The sequence below is a fragment of the Ictidomys tridecemlineatus genome, chromosome 3, assembly GCF_052094955.1.
Source record: "Ictidomys tridecemlineatus isolate mIctTri1 chromosome 3, mIctTri1.hap1, whole genome shotgun sequence".
NCBI lineage: Eukaryota > Metazoa > Chordata > Mammalia > Rodentia > Sciuridae > Ictidomys > Ictidomys tridecemlineatus.
The window spans coordinates 6,133,706-6,159,268 of NC_135479.1; the positions used below are offsets into that span (position 1 = coordinate 6,133,706).

General features: G+C 51.3%; 1 protein-coding gene and 1 long non-coding RNA gene across 2 annotated transcripts; one reads left to right on the forward strand and one right to left on the reverse strand.

Moving 5' to 3' along the window:
• Positions 1 to 6,712: 6,712 nt before the first annotated feature.
• LOC101955511 (E3 ubiquitin-protein ligase TRIM65) lies at positions 6,713 to 14,976 on the reverse strand. The gene is made up of 6 exons (XM_078041720.1): positions 13,782 to 14,976; positions 12,151 to 12,246; positions 11,724 to 11,957; positions 10,528 to 10,690; positions 10,282 to 10,344; positions 6,713 to 9,553 (listed from the first exon to the last, which is right to left on the reverse strand). Exons 1-6 carry the CDS (start codon positions 14,484 to 14,486, stop codon positions 8,997 to 8,999), a joined length of 1,818 nt encoding a protein of 605 aa, XP_077897846.1. The 5' UTR covers positions 14,487 to 14,976; the 3' UTR covers positions 6,713 to 8,996.
• On the forward strand, positions 9,182 to 24,122 carry LOC144375971 (uncharacterized). Its single transcript, XR_013435937.1, has 3 exons — positions 9,182 to 9,320; positions 15,521 to 18,724; positions 19,853 to 24,122. It is a non-coding gene; the product is annotated as an uncharacterized LOC144375971 (long non-coding RNA).
• The last annotated feature ends 1,441 nt before the right edge of the window (positions 24,123 to 25,563 follow it).

The following is a 25,563-nucleotide window of genomic DNA, read 5'->3' on the forward strand; positions in this document are numbered from 1 at the left end:
TTTTTTTTAATATGAAACAGGGGAGTTTTCACGGGTCTGTGCTCTGCGAGCCCCACCCTGAACTTTGACCTCTGCTTCATCAAGATGAAGTTGATAGAGCTCTGGGGGCCCCTCCCTCACCATCCTGGACTCTGGTGACTCTGTAGGGTGAAGTTCCCACTGGGCTGGGCATGGTCACTGTGGCTTCATGCCGTATGCCTGTGGAAGGCAGCTGCAGGAGGCGGCGGGCCAGGGGACATAGTGTCCACAAAGCAAGGGTCCTGCCTGTGGGCGCGGTGGCACACGTCTGTAATCCCAGCAGCTTGGGAGGCTGAGGCAGGGGGATCGTGAGTTCAAAGCCAGCCTCAGTCATTTAGGCAGGCCCTAAGCAACTCAGTGAGACCCTGACTCCAGATAAAATACAAAAAAGGGCTGGAGATGTGGCTCAGTGGTCAAGTGCCCCTGAGTTCAATCCCCGGCACATAAGTAAATAAATAAATAAATAGGTGATCCGGTGGGTGGCTGCTGAGTCCTGGTGTCAGCTCAGTGACTGGGGCCCCCAAATAATAAATCCTTAGGATTAATAATGAGCAAATAACTGGTGATTAACAGCAGAAAATTCAGTAAGAGTAATAGCAACACCACCCAATTGTTGCTCTGCCTGGCCCCTTGAGATCTTCACGTGGTTGTTCCCTTCTCCTGGGACAATTTGCCCTGATAATCCTTCAGGTTGGCCTTCAGGTGTCTGCTTTGAGGCCTCTTCCTCCAGGAAGGCCTCCCTGCTCACTGTGGCCTCTCATACCCACTGAGCTCCCGAGACTCAGCAGCTTCCTTTTCCCGCACTAGGCACATCCAGTAACCAGCCATGGTAACGAGGCCAGCAGGATGGAGCTGGGATCTGAGTGCTGTCCAGGTACTGGTTCCTGGGCTGGGTGAAGGAGCCAAGTCCTGTCACCGAGTCACTCGCCTGTGACTGTATCTTAACACCCCAAGCCCAGGGCCTGGGGTCCTTGAGGGTTACTTTAACTACTTGAGAGTTCCAGATGGGTTCCTCCTCCCTCTGGCCTCCACCCCACCTCTTGGCGTCTGGTATGACATCCCTGGCATGACCAGAGTGCCCTCTGCTGGGGCGTTGGGGCCACATCTGCCTGGGTTTGGGTGCTGCTGAGTGGCTGGAGCCCCCTCAGTGCCTTCTTGTCTCTAGGTGCCTCCTTCTGCCCCTGCTGCAGGGACAGCTTCTCTGTCCTCTCTCCACGGAGTCCTGGCGAGGCTGCTCCTCTCGGCTTCGCGGCTGCACCTTCAGATTCATCTCCCACTTTCCAGGTCTTCCCCAGGAAGCTGCCCCGGTGTGGCGCCCCCCGACTGCTCTGCCCCCGCCCTGGCAGAGCTCCTGGTCTGTTGCCCTTTCCCAGGCCACCCAGGCCACCCACCCATCAGTTCCTCCTCACCTGCCGCACCACGCTGCCCCTACCCGGCTGCCTGTGCCCTCGCCTCACCTCCAGCGCCCTCCTCCCCCAGCCTGGCTGGCTCCCAGCTCACACACTGTGTCCCCGTTCCAGTCACCTCTGATGCCCCCACAACTGTCCTAGGACAAACCGGACATGCTGCTCCCGAGGGCCTCCTGTGAGCTCAGGGTGCTCCAGAATCAAGTCCAGGTTTCTCCTGGCCCCTGCCTCCTGCCGGTCCTCTCCTTGGCTGCTGTCACCTGGTGCTTCTCCAGGGCTCTGGGCAATACCCACTGCCTGCTGTGACCACCTCCCTGGGGACCCCTCCCTGGTGGCCGCTGCTGTCACAGTTTCCCACGGGCTGGGACCCCTGGGGCTATCTGCTCTGGCACCTCCAGCCCTGGCGGAGCACCCCGTGAGTGACACACAGGGCTCGCTGGTTCCTGGTGCCTCCCTAGCACAGTACCTGGCCCTCGGTGACTGACAGCAGCAGAAGTGTATTATCTCGTGGTCCTGGAAGTCATGAGGTCACGATGGCAGAAGTCACCAGGCTAGAACCCAGGTGTTGGCAGGATTGGTTGCTCCTTGAATCTCTGAGAATGACGCCATGCCAGGCCTTTCAGCTCCAGTGGTGACCAGTAGTCCTGGGTGCTCCCTGGACAGCGCACACGCCTTCCTAGTCTCGGCCGGTGTCTTCCCCCTGTGCCTATTTTATCTTATAAAGAATGATCCTAGATCCTGTTCTAAAGAAGGTCACATTCCAGGTGGACATGAGTTTTGGGAGGACACTGTCCAATCCATACAAGTGTCCAGTGAGCGCTTGTGGCTCTATGGCTGCCCACCTTCCCTGAGGGGCCTTCCCGTGTCCCTGGCCTTGCCCTCTCCTTCTTCTTCCCTGTGTGGGAGGGTTGCAGCATTTTCTTTCTTTTTTGGGGAGGGGCACCAGGGATTGAACTCAGGGGCACTTGACCACTGAGCCACATCCCAGCCCTATTTTGTATTTTATTTAGAGACAGAGTCTCACTGAGTTGCTTAGCGCCTCACTTTTGCTGAGGCTGGCTTTGAACTCGTGATCCTCCTGCCTCAGCCTCCTGAGCTGCTGGGATTACAGGCCTGAGCTACCTCGCCTGGCATTTTCTGACACCGCAGACTCCTTCCCCTCCACTTCCTCCTCCTCCTCCTCCTCCTCCTCCTTCTTTATACTGGGGACTGAAACCAGGGCACTTTACCCCCTGAGCCACATCCCCAGGCCTTGTTTTCTATTCTCCCTCCAGGGGAGTGCTGCGTCACCAGGGCCTTGCACATGCCAGGCAAGTGCTTTACCCCTGAGCCCCAGACACAGCCCTTCCTTTGTTTGACAAATTGTGGAGGCTGGCCTTGAACTTGCCACCCTCCTGCCTCAGTCTCTTGAGTCACTGGGATTACAGGCATAGTTCACCATGCTGCCCTCCTCCTCCTCCTTAAAACGCACTCTCCTTGACCTGCGTGGGGTAACTCTCTTCTGGGTTTCCTCCCCTTCGTCTGGTCACTGGTCATTGCTCTGCTCTTGTTTACTCTTATTTTTTTTTGGGGGGGGGTGATACTGGAGAGTGAATCCAGTGGGGCTTTTACCACTAGCCACATCCCAGCCCTTATGTATTTATTGTTTGATACAAGGCCTCATTAAGTTGCTGAGGCAGGACTTGAATTTGTGATTGTCCTTCTTCAGCCCTTGATTTTTGAAAGGTGAACCTGCAGCTGACCTTCACCCTCCCTGTCTCAGCCCATCCACCACCCGTCTCCCACCAGCCCCCTCTCCCACCCCCCCCACCTGCACACTGACAGTTCCATATCCTATAAGTCTGGACCTGATAGCCAATCTGCACCTGTACTTGTATGCCTGGGAGGATTTTTTTTTTTAATGCTATTCCTTGAAGGACAGCAGACTGACATTTTTTTTACATAACTTTGTTTTATTTACTTATTTTTTATGTGGTGCTGAGGATTGAACCAGGGCCTTGCACGTGCAAGGAGAGCGCTCTACCGCTGAGCCACAACCCCAGCCTCAGAGGCTCTTAAAACCCAGCATTGACCAGAACTTGTGTGGACATTGCCCTTCTCTGCCATAGCTTCTCTCTCTCTTTGGCTCTGTCTCTCTCCCTCGCTAGTTTTTTTTTTTGGTGTGTGTGTGTGTGTGTGGTGCTGGGAAAGGGCAACAGACCAGAAGCTCTGCCAGGGCGTGAGCAGAGCGGTCGGGGGGCTCCACGCCGGGGCAGCTTCCTGGGGAAGACCTGGAAAGTGGGAGATGAATCTGAAAGTGCAGCCGCGAAGCCGAGAGGAGCAGCCTCGTCAGGACTCCGTGGAGAGAGGACAGAGAAGCTATCCCTGCAGCAGGGGCAGAAGGAGGGACCTAGAGAAAAGAAGGCACTGAGGGGGCTCCAGCCACTCAGCAGCATCCTATCCCAGGCAGATGTGGCCCCACCTGGGGCTGTGTGCACACAGGCAAGTGCTCTACCACTGAGCTTCATCCCAGTCCTTTTAATTTTTTGAGATAGGCTCTCAGAAGTTGCTGAGGCTGACCTCTAGCCTGCAATCCTCCTACCTCAGTCTCCCTGTTACTGGATTATAGGCATGTGCCACCACGCCCAGCTCCTGGCTCCCGGCTCCCGGCTCCCTCTATTTCTCATATTTCACAAAATATCCTGCTTTTGGTTTTTCATCCAACTGATAAAAAAAAATAGAAAAACCATTATTTAACTCACAAGTCACACAAAAACAAGTGGTGGTCTATAATTTGCTGATCCCTGATTTAAAGAATTCCATGATTATTCTCTGCATCACTTGGTCACAAGCTCTGTGAGGGTAGGGACTAGTCTCTTAGCTCACCAGTGGGTCCCTACGGCCTGACACATGGTATGAAAGAATTGTCCCCTCCTCAGTCTTATTTGTTGAATGAGGAAGTCCAGTCAGTACACAGGTCGACTTACTAAATCTGCTGTGAGGTGGATACTGTCATTATCCCTCCCCCCCAAGAGAGGAACAGAGAAGTTAAGCTAGTCTGCTTAAGGTCACACAGTGGCAAGTGGCAGAGCCATGATTTGAACCAGGCTGCCTGGTTTTGGTCCACGTGCTTTCCCACCATCTCCCCTCCCATCCAGCAGGGACCTCCTCCCTACCTCAGGTCACCCTCAGCCCTGACACTTCCAGTCAGATGGCTCCATGGCCGCCTCTTCATCCTCGATGTGTAGCTCAGTGGGGTCACCACTGTGACTGATGTCCAGTGTGCCCCCCACCCTCGAAGCTGTCCTGGGGCAGGGACTGGGTCTATCTTGCTTCCTGCCATACTCTCTGTGCCAAGCTTCATGTCACCCAGGGGACACGGAGCCAGGAGCTACTCAGCGTACTTGTAGGGAACACTGGAGCAGAAATCTTAACTGTCGGTGTCATCTCCAGGGGTTGCTGTGTGAGACACAAAAGCAACAAAGACACTTGTCCTCCAGGTAGGAAGAGCCTGTAGCCGCTTCATGAGGCAGATGCCGCCTCCAGAAGCACTTGGCAGGACACCAGAAGCTCTTAAAACTGTGCCCTTGGGCTTCTGGCGCTTGGATTGCTATTTATTTTGGCAGACGGTGTTATTTGAACTTCACTGCAGCAGTGCACGTGCGTGCTAGTAACACCAGGGTTGCCCTCAGCATTTAGGTTGTTCTGTTTTTGCTTTTGTTTTTCGATGCTGGGGATGACACCCAGGGCTCCACACGCGCTAGGCAAGTGCCGCGCCACTGAGCTGCATCCCTAGCCCTGGGGCGGGACCTCTTTCCCCTGCAGGACAGCTCCCCATCGTCCAGCCACTCAGTTCTGTGAGCATCTTCCAGAACTGTGTCACCTCCAGCTAGGGTGAACGGGCCAAGCCACTTGCCTGGGGCTCAGTATGTAAGGGGGACACCAAAAAGCTCAGTGATCAAGGTGGAAAAATTAATGCAAACCATGGCCCAGGAAGTGGTGACCTGGCTTTGTGAATGAATTTCGTTGGTACCAGGGCTGAGATTAGCGTCAGTGGGTGAGGCATGGTGTTCCAGCGCCAGCTCAGGCCTGGTCTTTATTTACAATTTTAATATTTTGTCTGCTGCGGGATTTTGCGTTGTTTAGAGAAATGTTACATTAACATATTACTTAGGTTGAACGTTGAGTTCACACCTTCCCTGGCCTCACCCGTGGTCCCTGCCTTGCCCAAAGCGCCGCTTGTTTCCCAACTGCCAGGTCTGAGAAGCCCAGGGAGCCAACCGTCCTCAACAGGTATGAATGGTGTCCCTATGTGTACTTTTTTTTTGTTGTTGTTCTAGGGATTGAACCCAGGGGTGCTTAACCACTGAGCCCCAGGCCCAGCCCTTTTTTGTATTTTGAGACAGGTTCTCAGTTGCTTAGGGCCTCCCTAAATTGCTGAGGCTGGCCTGGAACTTGCCATCCTCCTACCTCAGCCTTCTGAGACGTGAGGATTACGGGCCCTCGCCCTCATGCCCAGCCTCTGCGCATGCCATTTTGCAGGTCAGGAAACAGGTTGGTAGAGGTGGGTGTCTCTCCCCCCCCACACCTGTCCCGGAGAACCTTCAGGCTCTAGGGGAGGTGGAAATGGGGACACAGGCAGGTCCTTTGCCCCCACCTAGCTCAGCCGGCACAGTGTCTTAGCTTCATGAGGAGGAAAGGGGTAGTGAAAGAGAAGGAAGTAGGGAGCTCTGTGTTTGGGCCACCTACACCTGGCCTCACCTGACCCAGGAAAGGATCCAAGTGGTCCCGCCCTCCCACTTCAGTCCTGGTATCAACTCCTATTAAGCACCGGCTGTGTCAGGCAGCCATTAATGGGGAATTCTTATTCAAAACACCATGCAATGTGGGTGCCAGGAGGGGGGCACGCAGAGTGCATTATGGGCACAGAAAGGAGGGAAACAATCTGCCTTCCTCCCAGGAAGAGTGCAGAGGTGAGTCTAAGCCGTCTTGGAGACCTCCCACTATGCCTGGCAGGGCCTCTGTGGGGCTCCCACGGACTCCTCCCCCCACGCTCAGCCCCAAGCATCCCACCCTTGGGTGGAGAGAAGACCAGAGCTTCCTGCCCAGGCTCTTGTCATCTGGTCCTGCTTCCCACCCTGTCCACCTGTGGGAACGGATGATGACATACTGCCACCATCCTTTGGCCCTGCTAGCACCCTCCTGTGTGTGGGTGGGTGGAACTTGGAGTAACATGGCTTTGGCTGGGTTGCCTCTTGCCACCACCTTTAGTGGGTACCAGGAAGAGAAATAAAACAAAGCCATAGGACTCATTTGTAGCTTGTAACATTATGCATTCTACAATGAACAAATTATTTTTGCATTTTGAAGGTAACTTAGGAAAACAAATGAGTTGTAACTGTTTCTGGTGTTCTACATCTCCAGCTGACCCACAGCTCTGTCTTGACCCACAGCTCTGTTTGCTCAAGACTGTAGGAAACACTCCAGGAGAGGGTCTTGAGGGGGTAGAACTTGGGTGGTTTTATTTTCATATCGTGTGAGAGTTCTCCACAATGAACACATTATACAAGAGGCTGTGTAGCCTAGTGGTTAAAAACAGACTGCTCCCTGGTGTGATGGCACATGCCTGTCATCCCAGAGACTTGGGAGGCTGAAATAGGAGGATTGCAAGTTTGAGACCAGCCTAGGCAACCTAGCAAGACCCTCAGCAACTTAGTAAGACCCTGTTTTAGGGCTGATGTTGTGGCTCCATGGTAGAGTAATATCTAGCATGTGAGGCCCTGGGTTCAATTCTCAGCACCACATATAAAAGTCCATAAAAAAAAAAAAAAAAAGCCCTAGGGTTTGAGAAAGCCAGTAAACCACACACCCCTTTGGAGGTGCGCTCCAGGGGCCCTGACTGTTTACACAGCACCCTGCTGAATCCTTGCAGCCCAGAGGAGAAGGGGCCCTCCTTTGCAGCCCCCTGTTGGGGGAGGACTGGGAGATCCGTGTGGCCCTACTGTGTTCATTAGCCTCCTGGGCATCCCTCCTCTGGTTTCCCCTTTGAGTCAGGAAGAAGGAAGGTGGGGTGTGTTATGGGGGCACACACAAAATCTCTTTAATAAGGGGAAAGGCTTTCATCTCACTACTTGCTATATGCAGGGACAGCAGCCTCTGGAGAATAAGTCACTAGAGGGGCTGGGGCTGTAGCTCAGAGGTAGAGCACTTGCCTAGCACATGTGAGGCACAGGGTTGGATCCTCAGCACCACATAAAAGTACATGAAATAAAGGTGTTGTGCCCAGTCACTAGAGCTGGAGCTTAGTGAAGAAGACTCCAGGGAGAAAGGTCACCATGAGGTCACAGCTAGGGCTTGCTCAGAGGAGCCAAAGGGACTGCACCTCCAAGAGACCTTCAGAGCACACCCTATGTCCCCGTTCTCTTCCTGCTCTGCCTGCTCCAAAATAAGTGCCTCAAGGGGAAAACTGGGTCACTTATTCCTTAGAAGCCAGCGAACCCGGGTGGAATTCCGGAACACCTTGTGGGGTGCCATCTAACCTGGGTGCCTACTGCTTTGCCCTGGGGGATTTTCTCCCCGTGACTTGTAGGGTTTCCTTTTGGGAGTCAAACATTAACTCAACTGAGAGAGCCCTCACTGTGGAACCTACAGGAACGGGGCTGGTTGAAGCTGGAAATACCAAGGTGGTTTCCTGCTGGACAGAATCCTCAGCTTCCCCAGGGGGGCTGAGACCCCAGTCTTGGCCCTGCCAGGGTCCGGAGGCAGAGAACTGTCCTGGGTCCAGCCTGTCCTTAGACTTCCATCCATCCCATTGGGCAGGTCCCGCGGCAGAGGCCCCCATGCTGTTGGAGCCCTAGCCAAGTGGGCTCATGGCTTAGGGGGCAGGGAGCTTCTCTTAGGAGCCTTAGGGGCGGGTGGAGGATGGTCTAAGTTTACCCACCCAGCATGGCATCTCCAGGCTTGAAGACACCAGCGGTCAGAGAAGCCCTGTGATGGGCTATGGGGTCAGCAGCCTGGGCCTCTGCTTGACCCTTGGTCTTCAGCCTATCAGTTTTGAATCCGAGAAAGATAGTCCTGGGCTCCTCCATCTTAACCTCCTAGCTCCCAGCTAAGCCAGGGCTCAGACCACCCCCCCCCCCTTCCCAACTCTGTCCCTTGACACTTCTACCTTTGGCCACCCAGGAAGGTGAAGCCAGAGAGAAGCCAGGTGGCCCAGTCTCAGGCAGCAAGGCATTCGGGGACAGGCCCCAGTGCTGAGTGACCAGGATCAGCCTGAGAACCAAGGCAGGAGCCTCGGCTGGGGTGGGAGATGAGTGTGGGGCCCAGCACCGAGCGCAGAAGTGTCCTCTTCCAAGGCTCCAGGACTTGTCCCCATCCCCAGGGGAACTCCAGCCTGGTTCTTGTGGCCATTGCCCATTTGCAGTTCCTGGGACTGCCTGGCCGGCGCTGCAGCGGGAGGCAGGCAGGTCACCCACCCTCCACCCTGGACGCAGGGGACCACGCGGGGCCGGCCACCCTCCCTTTGCGGCTCTGCCCAGCCAGCGCTCAGAGTCCAGCTTTATTGGCCGTCACCCTGAGCCGGCCGGGTGCCGCCTACGCGTCGGGGCGCTGCTTGAGCGTGACCGAGGCGCCGCTGCTGACCATGACCGCGGGGAAGAGCGGCTCGAGGAAGGTGGCGAGGAAGCGGTAGAGCAGGCTCACGCCGCCCGCCACGCCGTAGAAGGAGAGGCAGCCGGCGGCGCAGTCGAGCGCCACGCCCAGCGTGCGGTGGTAGGCGCCGTGCAGCACCGTCTGCGTGTTGTTGTGCCACACGGAGAACTTGAGCGAGTCCCACTCGAGGCACCACGAGTAGGGGTTGCGGCCCAGCAGGTAGACGATGTTGCGGCGCGGGACGCCGTTGAGCTGCGGGCTGCGGCGGTAGGTGACGCCCAGGCACATCCACGAGTTGGACACCTCCGCCTCCCAGTAGTAGCGGCCCTCGGACAGGCCGCGGGAGCACAGCACCTGCGGCCACTGCTTGAAGCCCGGGACCGGGCCGCCCGTGGCCGAGGGCTCCAGGAGGATGCCCAGGTTCAGCACCGAGTGGGTCTCCTTGAACAGGAACAGCTCCTCGCTGGCGGTGGAGGGGTCGAAGTTCAGGTTGCAGTAACCTGGCGGTGGGGGGAGTGGAGCCTGGGTCAGCGCCCTCGGGGAAGAGGGGTGGAGGTCTCTGGGGGAAGAGGGGTGCTAAATTCCATGGCTCCCAGGAGTGGCCCCTCCATCCAGTCCCTTAACCCCCCAACTATGGCCTGGCCACCAGGAAGGATGACCTGGTCACTCTCCAGTGTTCCACTTTCTGGGAGGGGCCGGAGCCAGGAGTCCCCCTGCTTCTCCCACTGTATCCCCATGTAATCTCCCTCTTTATTTGTTTAGGAAACAAAGCTAACTAAAGACTGAGGGAGAGTGACCCAGAGGGGGACAGCAAAGACAATACAACCTTTAAGCATCTCAGAGAAGCCTTTGGGATTTGGCCCCAGGCCAACGTGGGTGAGGGGCTACAGGAACAGCAAATGAATGGGGAGCTTGTGTCTGAGGAAGACGTGGACAGAGCCTATTCACTCTGGCTCAGCTTAAGCCCCAGCTGGAGGCAGATGTCCTGCCACACAGGGTCCAGGAAGCCACACCAGAGCTGGTTCTGAGGCAGGATGGGACTGGGTCTCCTCCCCTTCCTACCAGGACCTAGGGCCTGGGACAAGTCCTTTTGAGATCTCCAGTGTGGAGTGAGAGGTCAGGCCACACCCTGGAGGGCCTGGCCTGAATGCAAGTAGGACTGGGTAGTTGAGGCATCAGGGACCCTGCTCCTCTCTCCCTCAGGCATGGCCCGGTTCCAAGGACTCACATTGGAGGAGTGTTTTCCTGTCCATGGTTAGTGGCAGCACCTCGTAGGAGTTCATCCTAATGCCTGGGGAGATGGAGGAGCTTTGCTGAGGACCCTCTTATAGCCCATCCTCCTGGAAAGAGGCATGGGCTCCAGGAGACTGTGTCACCTGGGGAAGGTGCACTCGGGCAGGAAAGCTCCATAACCACTGCCCTGCAGGGCGGTCCCACCCCCCAGAATGCAGGCCCCAGGTCACCAGAGACTGACCCTTCATCAGGAGCTGGTTGACGAAGCGGAGACCCATGTCCACCAGCTGGGTCCGGAGCTCAGCCAGGGTCTCTGGCAGCTGGAGGAAGCTCTGTGTCTCCTCACAGTTGGTGCCCATCAGGGGTTCCGAGGAGACTGGGATATGCTTCAATTTGGGGAACTCCTGCCATGCAGGGAGGGGCAGGTGTTAACACTGTCAGCCAGGGACCAGGCAGATGCCAGGGGCTCTCACTCACAGCAGGGGCCCAATGACCCCCAGGACCACAGGCAGATGGAGGAGTTGTCTGTTTTCACACCCGGACACCTCTTTCCCCTCTTCCTAGTTATCTGGACATCTGAGGTTAGGATTCTGCCAAAGACCAGAACTCTGGTTTAGGGCACTGAGGGAACGATGGGAGGATTCCCTTTAAACCTTGACTTGTTTATTGAAAACCACTGCTAAATGTGTCCTGTTGTTTGGGGACGGGGGAGTGGGGGGCAAGGTGAACAGTATTCCTAGAAATCTGCCCAGGTATGTGGTAGCACTTTAAGAAAGGGGGTCTAGGCTGGGGTTGTGGCTCAGGGGTGGAATGCTTGCCTAGCATGTATGAGGCACTGGGTTTGATCCTCAGCACTGCATATAAATTAAAGAAAAAGATAAAGGTTATTGACAGCTAATAAATAAATAAATAAATAAATAAATAAATAAATAAAGAAAGAAAGAAAGAAAGAAAGAAAGAAAGAAAGGAAGGTAGGTCTATGAGCAGGACTTGAGTCCCACCCACTGAGAAGACTGCTGCCACCTTCTGGCCAGCCGCATGCCTCGGTACACCAACCCACTACATTCTTGCAGCAGCACCACCAGACCATGCGGCCAGGGCTGGGGAGGAAAAGGGATTTTGATCAATGGATTTTCCGAGTCTCAATCTGGCACTGGAAAAACTTAAGATACCCAGAATCCTAAGGCATACCCACCGTTCCGTGGAATTCAAGGCAGGAAAGGAAGGATAAGGCTGAGCTGTGTGGAGAAGCAAGAAGCCGAGAGTGTTGGTGTATGCTCAGGATGGTGACCTGGGGCTCCCCAAGGCAGGGGAATGGACAAAGCGATGCAGCCCCACACGCTGCTCACTTTTTCTGAGGTCTGGGCAGATCCGGTGTGTTTGAGGGTGGAGGGAGCATGGAGAGGCGGCAGGGCCGGAGCCAGGGTGGGGTCTTGCCTGCAGGAACTGCTCATCACTTCTGTTGGTGAGCAGGGTGTGGAGCCAGACACTGTCCCCCTCTAGCTTCAGAAGCCGGTTGTGGCTCTGCTGGATGGAGCTGCCCAGCTTCCCCAGGGCAGTTGCCTCCTCTTTCTCCACGAAATCCAAGACCTTTATCTGCAGCTGTTTGACCTCGTGGATGATCTCGGAGAAGCAGGTGTTCACCTCATCCCTCATCGTCTGGATGAGTTTCTGGGTGGGTGAGTTGACAGGCATCTTTGATCCCCACTCCTGTACCCTACTTTCATGGCCCTGTCTGTCCACCTGTTCTTCCTACCCCACCATCCTACACCTAGACCCCCCTTTTCAGGTCCCAAGAGGGCCCTCAGCCTGATGCAGGGTGCTGGGGCAGCCTGGGCCTGGGGTGGGGACAGCTCCACCTTACCGAGAGAAAGGTCACTCGCCCCTGGTGCTTCTGGCTGTCGGAGGCAATGATTAGCATCTCATTCTCCACGTTGGCCTGGACTTTCCGAACCTCCATCTGGGGTAGGGGGAGAAGGAGGGGCCCCGATTCAGAGAAGGGGCCTTGGAGAAGCCCTGCTCCAAGCATCCCCTGTCCAAGCCCAGAAGAGACAGACGTACCTCTTGCATTCATCTGCTGGCCTCAAGGGGAATGAAAAAGACCAGAGCCAAAGGGTGGACGGCGCCTGGCCCACTACCCCTCTGCTCCTGGCACCTACTGAGAGCCTGTGCCATTCATAGGAATGAGGGTCACTGCTCCTAGCAGTGATGACCATGGTTTCAGGCCACAGGAAGGGGCTGTGAAGGTTTCACTGGGGCCTGGTGAGGGATAGCGGTCACACAGCCACCTGCATTCCCCAGAGCCATACTCCAGGCCCAAGTCCTTCTACATGAGCCTATCATTTCCACCTCTTCCAGCAACTGCCATTTGCATTGTTAGATTACAGAACAGAACAGTGCTTTGGCAAGTGTCTGTCCACAGACGGTTGCTGGTCAGACTGTAAACTGATGTGGTGGCTGGGGCTGTAGCTGAGTGGCAGAGCCCCTGCCTGGTTGTGAGGCCCTGGGTTCAATCCTCAGCACCACATAAAAATAGACAAGTAAAATAAAGGCACTGTGTCCATCTATAACTACAATTTTTTTTTTAATTGACATAGTGCTTCCTTCTTTGAGACAGTCTGGCAATGGGAAAAAAGTGTTCCTCAAACTAAGTGGTGAATTTAGTGATGCATCGGTTTACATCCTGTCACGAGTGTCTTGTCTGGTTGAGCAGTGGCTCTGTGGGAATAGCACTGTTGTATAATATACAAGTCAGGGTATCTAAAATATAAGGATTTCTCTTAAAAACTCATCCAACTATATTCAATAAAATTCAAAAGTAGGGAAAAGTGTTTGTACTCTTGTATTTTTTTATTGTAATAGTAACGGAAGCTAGGGGCTCTCTACCACTGAGCTACACCTTCAGTGCTTTGACTTTTTAAACTTGAGACAGGGTCTTGCTAAGTGGCTGAAGCTGGCCTTAAACTTGTAATCCTCCTGTCTCAGCCTCCCAAATTGCTGGGATTATAGGCATGTGTTACCACGCCTGGCTTTATTTGTACTTTGATAATGTTGAAATAGACTGAAAAGTTCTTGGGTCCCTCCCCAAAACAATTCTGCATCCTATTAACTTAACAGTGCCTTTTTTTAAGTTGTCAATGGACCTTTATTTTATTCATATGCAGTGCTGAGAATAGAACCCAGGCCCTGGCATGTGCTAGGCAAGTGCTCTGCCACTGAGCTCTGACCCCAGCCCCCTCAACAGCCTTTTCATGTCATGACACAATCCTGCTGACTATTGCTTCATCAACTTCGGGATTTTTTGTTTGTTTTTCTTTTTGTTTTTGAGACACGGTCTTGCTCTGTTGCCCAGGCTCTGGAACTTGTGATCCTCTTGCCTCAGCTCCCGAATAGCTGAGACTGCAGGCCCACGCCACCACCTTCAGCCTTAGCTGCATAATTTTCCTCTTAGGATGTGAGCTGAAAGCCCCCCACTCCCTGCTCCTGCCACCTCACCTCCTTGCGGGCTCGCTCCTCCTCCAGTGGGGCCGTTTCGTGGTTCTTGTGTTCCTCTAGTAGGCAGGCGCCACACACGCAGCAGCCTTCCGTGCGACAGTACAGCTGCCGGAGCTTGCGGTGCTTGCGACACAAGCGGGTCTTGAGATCCTGCACAGGCTCCAGCAGCTGGTGGCTCTGGAACATCTGGTCCTCAAAGTGGCTGCGCAGGTGCTTCTCACACAGAGAGGCCACACAGTGCAGGCACGATTTGACAGACCGGAGCTTCTGGGGGGAGCAGAAGTCACAGGGCACGTCCCTGGGCCCAGCTGTGTTCCACAAGGGCCCCGTGGCCTGGTTCTTACCCTGGGTGAAGCAGGCCACCATCTCCCCTAGGATGACGTTCTTGCAGAGCCGGGGCCTGGAGGGGAAGCTCTCTCTGCACTGGGGGCAATAGTGGGTCTCCCCCGTGGCAGCCTGGTGGTCCCAGAAACTTTGGAGACAGGTCATGCAGAAGTTGTGGCCACAGGCGGTGGTGACCGGATTATGGAACACCTCCAAGCAAATGGGACACAGGACTTGGTCCTCGAATGTGCGGAGAGCGGAGGTGTTATTCAGCAGGAGCTGGCCTTGGGAAGGTCTCGAGGGCAAGGCGGGGAGCTGTGGGGCTGGGACTTGGTCCTGGGCTGGCCCTGGGGAGACAGAGCAAAGCCTCACTGGAGTCATGCTTCAGGGGTACAACTGTGCTCCTCTTGGCAGCAGCTGTTTGCCGTGGGGCAACTGGACTGTGTCACTAAACCAATGGGAGGCATACACTGGGGACTGTGTTCTTGTCCCAGTCCCAACTGTGGGCAAGAGGGCAGAGGGGCGGTAGGAAGGTGTTTCACCCACTGCCTTGGTGCTCGGAGGAGGTGAGAGGCACAAGGACTCACGTGAAACTTGCTGCATGTCAGGGAGAGCCATATCCGTTGCTGCCCTGTGTTGAGAAGGGAAGGACCTTGGGCACTCGGCGTGGGCGCCTCGCTCCATCCCCATTCACCAGGTCCCCCACCCTGAAGCAGAACAGGTACCCTCACCCAAAAGACCCTTGCCCTAAGTAAGCCTCTCTTCTTGTCAGAAAGATTTTTATACAGGATACCAGCCAAAAACTTCTGCAGAGGGCATTGTGATTTGTAGCTTCCTCTCTTTGTAAATGCCGGGTTTGCAGAAAAAAAAAAAAAAACTTGTAAAACCTCTGTATAGTCTAAAAAAGGGGAACAAAAAGCACTTTTCATGTCAACCTTCAAGCCACTCCTCTCACTGGGTATAAAGTTCAAAGAATTTCCAGACTCATTGTCCAGAGGGTTTTAGGGATGGATCCTCTGGGCCTCTGCCCCTGCTTCCTGCAAGTCCCTCGGGTGTGCAGCCTCTTCCGTCCTACAGACCCACGGGCCTCGCTGCTCTTGGGGCCTAGTGACCACGCTCTTACCTTTGCCTTTGGCTGCTGGTCTGTAGTCTCCCTGTCAAGGTGGCTTTCCTCCTTAAGGACTGCCCCAGCTTTGCTCCCCGATGTCACAATTAAAGTGCAGCCAGCCCCTGCATTCTGCTTGTGATGTCAGCAGAGCACGGCCCTGTGCTACCAGAGGTGCTGCAGTGCGGCCGCAGTCCGCCCCTCACCAGCAGCAGGTTACTCCAGGACCCTCGTCCCTGGAGGCACAGTAGCCAGTGGACCTGGGGTCACTTGCACTGGATCTAACAGCCCCTCATATTTCTCTCTACAGAAGGAAAAATGGCAAGTAAGTCACAGCAGGATGTTGGGCAGCAAGCGTGGTCTCCTTGGACCATGATCTTCTCTTGTGAGTCAGCAGGAGGATGGAGGGCATGAAGTTTCAAGGCCCCTTCTTGTCTAAAGTATGTTGGTCCAAGCATTATCTGATTAGAGATCTTAAAGACTGGGGCTTCTGGTCCTGGGGGGTGGGGTAGAGAGTCATTAGACAGGGGTTCAACGAGGTTCTTCCAAGGGGCAATGGAACCTCAATTTGGCCCAGGTTTCTATGGCTGCTGAAAAGAATTCCAGGATGTGTCAAAGACAAGGCACAAGTAAAGATTAATTAAAGGCCATCAAAGGTGTACATGCCACAAAGGCAGGTTGTGGGCGTCCCTCTCCTCTGGCATCTTGAAGAGAAGTGACACAGGATTGAGCTTTCTGACTTTGTACGTGATTGCGGGGGAGGGGTGCGGATTACTAAGGACGGAACCCAGGGCCTTGACATGCTGGGCAAGCGCTCTACCACTGATCTGCATCCGAGCCCTTTATATGATTTTCCTGCAGAGAAATGTGCAGGTTCTCAGAAAAGGTTCTTTGAAAGTCAAAAATCCCTTGTCAGTCTTCTGGTGTTTGTGGTTCAGAATGTTTCTTTGTGGTTCAACAGTCTATGTTAGGCAAATGCTTTACCACTGAGTAACACCCCCGGCCATATAATTTTTAACATGACATAAAATATGTGTTTTTAACCATGTTTTTGTGTATAATTCAGTGATATTAGATACATTCACAATGTTGTGCAACCATCACCACTATCTATAACTGCTGTCAACAGAATGTTTGTGCCTACTGAAAATTCCTATATTGAAATCCTGACCTTTGCTGGGTATGGTGGTGCATGCCTGTAATCGCAGGGGCCCAAGAGGCTGAAGCGGGAGGATCACAAGTTCAAAGCCAGCCTCCGCAACTTAGGCTCAAAGCAATCTACTGAGACCCTGTCTCTAAATAAAATTTTAAAAGGCCTGGGGTACATAGTAAAGTGCCCCTAGTGTCAAAAAAAAAAAAAAAAAAGAGACTCCAAAGAACCGGGAGCTTTTCCCCTTTCTACCATTTTCTACCATTAGAGAGCCAAGAAGCGGGTCCTCACCCTGGAGTCTACTGGTGATTTGATCTTGGATTCTCCAACCTTCAGAACCGTGAGGAAGAAGTACTTGTTTAAGCTCTCTGTCATGGCCTCTGCAGCCCCTGGGATTACAGGCCAACGCGCCTGGCTCCTGGCTGAATCTTAACCATGAAGCGTCCTGGTGATTCACCACGGTCCCTTCCGTTGGTCCTTGTTCTCTGGCCCTTTCCTCTGGACTGGGAAGTGCTATGCAGACGCGTGACTCTTCTTCAGAAAGTGGCGCTTCTTTTATGTATTTCTTTTCTTCTCAGCACTGGGGATTGAACTCAGGGGCACTCTACCACTGAGCTACATCCCCAGCCCTTCTTATTTTTATTTTTTATTTTTGAGACAGGGTCTTGCTGAATTGCCCCGGGGGGCCTCCAACTTTCCATCCTCCTGCCTTAGCCTCCTGAGCTGCTGGGATTACAGGTATGCACCACCACGCCTGCCCACATGTTTCTTCTTATCCTTTTACTTCTTCATAGAGGTCTCCTCTTACTAGGAACATCTCTCCTCCTCCTCCTCCTCCTCCTCCTCCCACTTTGATTTTAATCTTGGCTCTTGACTTTCTTTTCGATAACACCCTCCTCTTTACCTCCCTGTTCTGGTGAGCAGATTGGCAGTGCGACTAGTGGGGAGGTAATGGTTCTTCACTCTTCTGTGTGGGTTTTCTGGTTTCACTAACGCCTTTTCTGTTCCCCGAGTTCTTTTCTCTGTATCCTCCAAGGTCCTCAGTGTTGACCGTCCTCAGCTCCCACACAGGACAGGCGTCCCCACCCAAACCATCAGATGGAAGCCAAGACACTTAGGCCTCCAGCTTTTAGGGAAGCTCCCCTCATGTCCGGGACTCGGGCGGGCCGCAAGTGAGGCGTGACACCGAAGGCCACCCACCGGGAGTCTATCCAGGTCTGAGGGCTCCGAGGGCCGCAGCCTCTTGAGCTACGGTTTGGTGGAATTCCAGGGAGAACCTGACTCTCTGCTCCGACATTTGCCCAACCCTGACTGTGCCACTGGGTGCCGGGGCCCACATCCGATTTGGCAGAGAGTCATCAAGCTGCTTCTGTATTCTGTGATCATCGGAGAGCAACTGTATTTTTAGTTTTAGAAGAATTTCTGCTTCGTTTTGACAGTTTTTAGTTTTCTGTTAAATTCCCCATCTTGTGTTTTATTTATTTATTTTTTTGGATATTGTGCATACTTATTTTTAAATCCATGCTTAATGACTCCATTATTTGTATCCTCTATGGATCTTTATTTTCCATTTTTTTTTCATCTTGGTTTTCACCCAGATTGTCTTTTGTCCTCATATGCCTGTAGTTTCTCTTCATAATTAAAAAAATTTTTTTTTTGTAGTTGTAGATGGACACAATGTGTTATTTATTTATTTTTTAAAAATTTTTATGTAGTGCTGAGGATCAAACCCAGGGCCTCACACACGCTGGGCAAGTGCTCTACCACTGAGCCACAACCCCAGCCCTCTCTTCATATATTTGTGGTTTTATTATAAAAATTATAAGTATACTTAAAAAGAGAGAGAGAGGAGTAAAACAAATCCCCATGTGTCCGTCACTCATTTTTATCAGTTATTAACTTGAACATATTTGGTTTCACTTAGAGGCCCTCTCATTTCTCTCTCATCCACTAGATCATTATTATTATTATTATTATTAGTAGTAGTAGTAGTAGTAGTATAGTAGTATAGTAGTAGTACTAGTAGTAGTAATAGTAGTACTGGAGATGGAACCCAGGGGTTGCTTAACTACTGAGCCACATCCCCAGCAATTCCTATTTTTTGAGACAGGGTTTCTCTAAGTTGCTTAGGGCCTCACTAAACTGCTGAGGCTGGCTTTGAACTAGAGATCCTCCTCCTCAGCCTCCTGAGCCGCTGAGACTACAGGTGTGTACCACTACACCTGGCCTCCACTGGATTATTTAAAGCAAATGGAAACATGTATTAACTTCTACAAAGAGTTACTTACTTTCTTTTAAGAGAGAAGAACATTCTCCTCACACACCTCAGTGCTGGGAATCCACCCCAGGGCCCAGGCATACTAGGTAAGTGCTCAGCCTCTAAGCCACACCCCAACCCTCCCTCCTTGGCAAACCATGGCAGTCTCTTCCTCTGCAGATGGTCCGCTTTCTCCCTTGAATTGTGGTTCTTTGCTTTACCTCCCAAGTGTCTCATCTCAAGATAGCCCACATTCTCCCTTGAAGAGCCTCTGCTTCCCTAAATAAACTTCCACATCTCACATGAAACCAAACCACAGCGGTGTGTGGCTGTGGTCCCAGCTGCTCAGGACACGGAGGCCGCAGGATCATTTGAGCGTAGGAGTTAAGACCAGCCTGGGCAACACAGTGAGATCTTGTCACAAAACAAATAAGTAGTAAAATAAAACCAAACCATGGGGGCTGGGGTTGTGGCTCAGAGGTAGTGCGTGGTGTAGTGCAGCTCCTGTTGCTTCCCGTGGGCGTACCCAGTGTCCGGCGGCCTCTCCTGTGCGTCCCTTGTGTTCTGAACATGGTGCGTGAGAACTTGGAGTGGTTTGAGGCTGGATGATGTTCCATTCCTTCAGAGTGGACTTCTGGCTGCTTCTGGCAGGCCAGGGCCTTAGCCCAGCCAGGGATGGAGATGCCCACAGCTGTGCTCCAGTGGCCTTAGAGGTCTGATCTGTTTCTGGCTCATTCCCTGCTAGGATGTGCTCCCTGGGGGGATCCGACCTGCAGCCCAGGGCTTTTATCAGGGGCCCTTGCTTGGCACACCCTGATCTCCTGTATCCGTCTCTGCGTCCCTGTGAGCCAGGAAAGCACGTCAGCTTGCTCTCAGGTGCCTTTCCCTAAATTAGTCACTACCACCAGGAAAAGCGGCTCAAGACACTAGGTTCACTTCTCTGGGTTTCCTTCTTCCTCTGGATCTTGGCCTTGTCATTCCCTGCTAGAATGCCTGGGTGTGTGTGTGCACATGTATGCGTGTGGGTGCTCATGTGCATGTGTGCATATGTGCATGTGTGTGCATGTGCGTGTGTGTTCCATTCCCTGCCAGAATGCCTGTGCAGGTGTGTGTGTATGCGAGTGTGTGTGTTCTCTGTTTTTCATGTTATTTTCAAGAGAGAACGTTGGTCAGGATTATCCGGCTCGTGATCTGAGTGTCTAACTCTGCGCTCCCTCTACCTCTGTTTATTCCAGGCACTTGGATCTTTCAAGCGCTGACTGAGCACCCCTCCCGCTGATGTGCTGTGACTCTGTACTGGAAGCAGGAGGCCCTTCTCCACAGGCTGACTCTCAAGGAGGATTTGCTTAACTTTTTTTTTTGGTGGTGGGGATTGAACCCAGGGGCACTTTACCACTGAGCTACATCTATAGTCCTTTCTGTTTTTTTTGTTTGTTTGTTTGTTTTTTAATTTTGACACATGGTTTCCTTAAGTTGCTGAGGTTGGCCTTGAACTTGTGATCCTCCTGTCTCAGGCTCCAAAGTAGCTGGGATTATAGATGTGTGCCACTGGGCTTGATTTTTCTTTCTTTCTTTCTTTTTTTTTTTTTGCATTGAGGATTAAACCCTCTAAGTCACACCCCAATCCTTTTTTATTTTTGTTTTGATATAGGGTCTTGCTCAGTTCATATAATTTTTTTAAAATTTATTTTTTTAGATGTGGTTGGACACAATACCTTTATTTTATGGGTTTTTTTTTTTATGGTGCTGAGGCTCGAATTCAGGGCCTTGTACGTGTTAGGCGAGCGCTCTACAGCTGAGCCACAACTTCAGCCTAGTTCATATAATTTTTGAATGTATCTTTTGGCTCTTATTTTTTTTCCATCCCTGACAACCGTCTCTGTTTTCACCTTGACAGGTTTCTGCTCTGAGTTCTGTCTAGGAAAGTTTAAAGAAAGTTGAATACTTTCCATTTTGGCTTCTACCCCAACAATGTTAAGTCTTTGTTATGTTATTGGTATGATGTAGCAGCTGAAGATTTCAAACTTTACCCACAACCACAGTGAGTGAGGAGTGATACAGCCGACCCAGGATACCTTACATGTGATGAACCCAGCCTAATTCCATTTTAAGATTGGGAGCCTCAGGGCTGGGGCTAGGGCTCAGTGGTACGTACTTGCCTGGCACGTGTGAGGCACTGGGTTTGATTCTCAGCACTGCATATAAATAAATAAAAATAAAGATCTATCAAAAAAAAAAAAAAGATTGGGAGCCTGGGTCTGAGATTGTGTCTCAGTGGTAGAGCACTTGCCTAATAAGTGTGAGGCACTGGGTTCGATCCTCAGCACCACATAAAAGTAAATAAACAAAGATTTGTATACATCTACAACTAAAAAAAAAAAAAAGATTGGGAGCTGTCTCATCATAAAGTCATGAAAAGTTAATTTCTATTTTACTATAAATTACTGCAATTTCTAAACTTGTTTGGAATTCCTGTCCGTGCCTTGAACTCACCCAAGCCTGGCTTTCCCTGACCAGGTAACAACCCTCTCTAACACCTTAGTGTGGCGCCTCATAAATCCTGGCTCCCCCCACCAGATAACAACCTTCTCTGAAATCTCAGTGGTACCTCCTAAACTCTGATGTTGGGATCTGAACTTACTACCTGCCTTGAAATACCATGTAGATCATTAACCTACTATCTGCCTTTGTATTATGCTTGTCAAAATCCTCTTAGCTCTAAGTTCTCTTTGCAACTTTTTGTGCTGTAAAACCTTGTTCCTGGAGAGCTGGGGGTGCTGATCTCTAGCTTGTGTTGGGAGAGACAGATGCTGATCAGCTCTTTGTGCACCCAAATACAAGCTTGCTTTAATTTGATTTAAAATTGGAGTTGGTGGTCTTTTCTTTGTGTCGGGGTTCAACAACATGCTCACTTACAACTGTGTAGGCTGGTGATCCTCTGGTGCCCATTTTTCCATATCCCTTTAATAATAAGACACCAAAAATTCAGGAAGGCACATATGCCACCAAACTTAAGACTGTGTGACTTTTAATCAATGGGTTCAGAGCATAATTGTATGTGATGACCTCCCTATTTCCTTCCCCCTTTCTTGATGCAATGAAGACCAGGAGGAAGGAAGGAGCTGCCATCTTAGATCACGGGGCGGATGCTATGTTTGAGAGTGGCCGAGAGAGAAGAGAGGAGAGAGGGTCCCATGATTGGATTATTATGAGTAAAACCGACTTCTATTATATTTACATCATTGCTACTTTAGCTTTTGTGAAGGTAGTTGGACTGATACCTCAGCTCAATAACAAAAAATGATTTAATAAATTATTGTACTATGGGCACACAATACACTGCAATATTTTCTAATCTGTTATATTTTTAAAATGCCAAAAAGTAGGACTGTTTAAAGAACTGCAGCAGAGATATCAAATTGAAATGCCATGTGTGAATCTTGATAGGATTTTGGCTGGAAAAGAAAAAAAGAACACCAAAACTTTGGGATAACTGGGGGAAATTTGAATGTGAACTTGATATTTATATATTATTGTGGAATTATTATTGATTTTCTTAGACGTGACATTGGTCGTTACAGTCGTGGGGAAGATTGTCCTCATTCTCAGGAAATACCTGCAGATGTATTTAATGGTGAAGTGTTGCAGTGTTTAAAAAGTACTCTCAAATGGTTCAGCAAAACTTTTTTTTTTTAAGAGAGAGGAGAGAGAGAGAGAATTTTTAATATTTATTTTTTGGTTCTCGGCGGACACAACATCTTTGTTGGTATGTGGTGCTGAGGATTGAACCCGGGCCGCACACATGCCAGACGAGCGCGCTACCGCTTGAGCCACATCTCCAGCCCTCAGCAAAACTTTTGTAATACAATTATAAAGCAAATATGAAAAAACGTCAATAATGGTTGAATCAAAGTTGATGGTGTACAGGTATTCATTATATTATTTTTTCAGCTTTTCTATGTGTGTGGGAATTTTCATAATGTTGGGGGGCACAATATGAGTTTTGTCCTGATCCGCTGAGTTTCAGCCACTAAACCTAGAACGCTGGTGTTGTAGTTGAAGAGTGTGTGCTCTGGGGCCAGACTACTGGATCTATCTCAGGGCCAGTCCCCTTTGCCTTTGAACCTCAGTTTCCCCAGTCCAGGTGCTCGGTAGGATTTGGGTATTGTTTGAGTGTGTCTCCCAAGGTTTCATGTGTTGGAAGTTTGTTCCTCAGTGTGGAGGCCTGAGATCTGCAGAGACCTTTAAGAGGTGGGGCCTCCTGGGAGGTTGTTAAGTATGGGGGCGTGCCCTTGGAAAGGGACTGAGATTCTTCTCAAGGGAGCCTGAATTTGAGCTGGGGTTGTAGCTTAGTGGTAGAGCGCTTGCTTAGCATGTGTTGAGGCCCTGGGTATGATTCTCGGCACCACATATAAATAAATAAAATAAAGGTCCATCAACAACTAAGAAAAAAAAGAGAGAGAGTAAATGTTATAAAAGAGTGAGCTTAGCCTCTCCTCCTGGTTTCCTGTCCCACCATGTGCTCTCTCCCTTTTATGTGCCATGAAGGCATCTGCCATGATGTGATGATTTAACCAGTATTTTTGCCATGTTGTCTGGACTAGCAGCCTCCATCACTGTGTGTAATCTAAATAAACCTCTTTTCTCTATAAGCTACCCAATCTTAGGTATTTTGTTATAGTTACAGAACACAGACTAATATGCAAATTCAAGAGCTATGGGACCTGGGCCAAACTACCTAGCACTTATGCCCAGGATTTCTCATCAAAAACATGGGAATGCAAATAACTCATGTGGTTATATGAATGCACTCAGAGCAGTGTAGCTCAGAACTCAGAACTTGAGTACAGCTTTCTTCTATCAGGCAGGTGGTCCTGGGGTTAAGTGAGAATGTTAGTTGAAACGCCTACAGAACCTAGCTCCAAGTCCACAGTGATGGTGATCACCAACCACCTGTAAAGGAAAATTTCTAAGTTGATTCTAAGCTGCAAAACCTGAGTTAAAGTGTAAAAGACCGAGCATTGTAAAGTTTCTAAACTGCAAGGCCTGGGTTAAAAAGTAAAAGACTAGGTATTGTTAAAATTCCTCTGCTACCCCCAGAACCTGTAATCCCTGTAGCTGTTAGGACAATGCTGGAACTGCCCAGTAAATATTTCCACTGATTCCCTGGTTGTTTAATAGCTAAGGGCTCTGAGTAGTTTGGCGCGTAGGTATCCAGGCCCCAAAACCAATCAGTTTGAATGTGTACCCTGCTTAGGAGTGACCAATCACCCCTGCCCAGACTGTTCCCGCCAATGAATGTACTAATCCTGTCTCAGAGTTGTTGTTCAATTTTCCCGCGCCTCATGATGATTTGTTCTGATGTATGCAAAGCCCCCCGCCCTCTCCAGAAAGTGTACTTAAGCTCTGCTTGACCTCTGCTCTGGGCTCTGGGCTGCTCTCCCTTCCTGAGTGAGCCTTGAGCCCCAGCATGCTGGTTCAATAAACTCCATCCTGCCAATTGCATGAAGCCAGTCTCTTGTGTGGTCTCTTTCTCCGACGCTTCACCGGACCCTTACACACCCTTTAAGAGCCCGCCTTGTGGAGACTTTCACCTCTGTCCATTGTCTTGAACTTCTTATCTCATACCAAGTTGGCTCCACCTCATTTCCAGTCCTCATCTGCCCATGAGTCTAGGCTTCTCTGACACCCTGATCTTCCTCTTTAAATCCTACAGTCTGCCTTCTAAGTTTGGGGATGGGGCTTAATCAGGATCTGCATTGCCACGCCACTGTACCTCTGCCCAGGTCTGTGGCTTTCTCCTGGTTGCGACAGCAGCTTCCTGGCTGCCTGCCTCCTACCCCTGTCCCCAGCATCCCCTCCCCTCTGGTATTCTGCAGTCTTGGGCACTCAGACTTGAGACAGGTGTCTAGAGCATCTGGCTGGGTGTGTGTGGCACCTTCCAATTAAGTGCTTCTCGGCTATTTATCCCAATTGAGTACAGCAGGCATATCTTGAGATTTTTTTTTTTTTTTTGTATTGGGGATTGAGCCCAGGGGCACTTAACCACTGATCTCTTTGAATCTCAGTTTCCTTGGGTTTGAGTGTCTTGCTAGGACTTGGGTTTGAGTGTCTTCCAAGTCACATTTCCAGCCCTTTTCTGTATTTTATTTAGATGTAGGGTGTCACTGAATTGCTTAGTGCCCACTGTTGCTGAGGCTAGCTTTCAACTCTCATCCTCCTGTCTTCTGAGCCGCTGGGATTACAGGTGTGTGCCACCTCGCCCGTTTCACATTTCTCCTTTTCCAGCTTGCTTTGGACAGCTCTGCAAACGGGGTGGCAAGGTGAGGGGAAAAAGAAGGGCCGTGCTCTTTCCTGTTTGCTTCCTGTTACCAGCAGAACCACGGGGATCAATGGCAGCAGCTGGCTTGGCAACGGCTTTGGTTTCTTGCAGTTCTCAGTCCCAGCAGCACCTGCATCTCCTCTGCGGGTCCCTCCTGTCAGTCTGCACTCAGCTCCAGCTCTCTCCACTGCTCTGTCCTGGGAGTAGACTGCACTCTGCAGTCCCCACGGCTGAAGCACCTCAGTGCTCCTGGTCCTCAGCTGCCAGGTCTGTTTCCCAAATGGACCCAAATGGAGGCACCTGCCTCCCGCAATCCCTAGTCTGCAAGCATCTCGTCTCCCTACTTGCAGGCCCTGTGTGGGAAAGGGTTCCTCCAACTGTGCCAAAATACTCAATAGTAAGCTTTATATTCCTAAACCCCCAAAGTAAATAAAGGACCCCCACATGACCTCAGTGACAGACTTCCCCCCCATGCTGACTCATCTTCTTCCTGTGGAGAAATGGGCCCAGGTCGCTTCTCTTCCAGGGGCACATTTCCTTTAAAAACCTTCGCATACTCCTCCCATGTCCTTCCAGCTCTCTGGTAGGCAGCCCATCTGTCCCCACCTTCTGTTCCTCAGCACT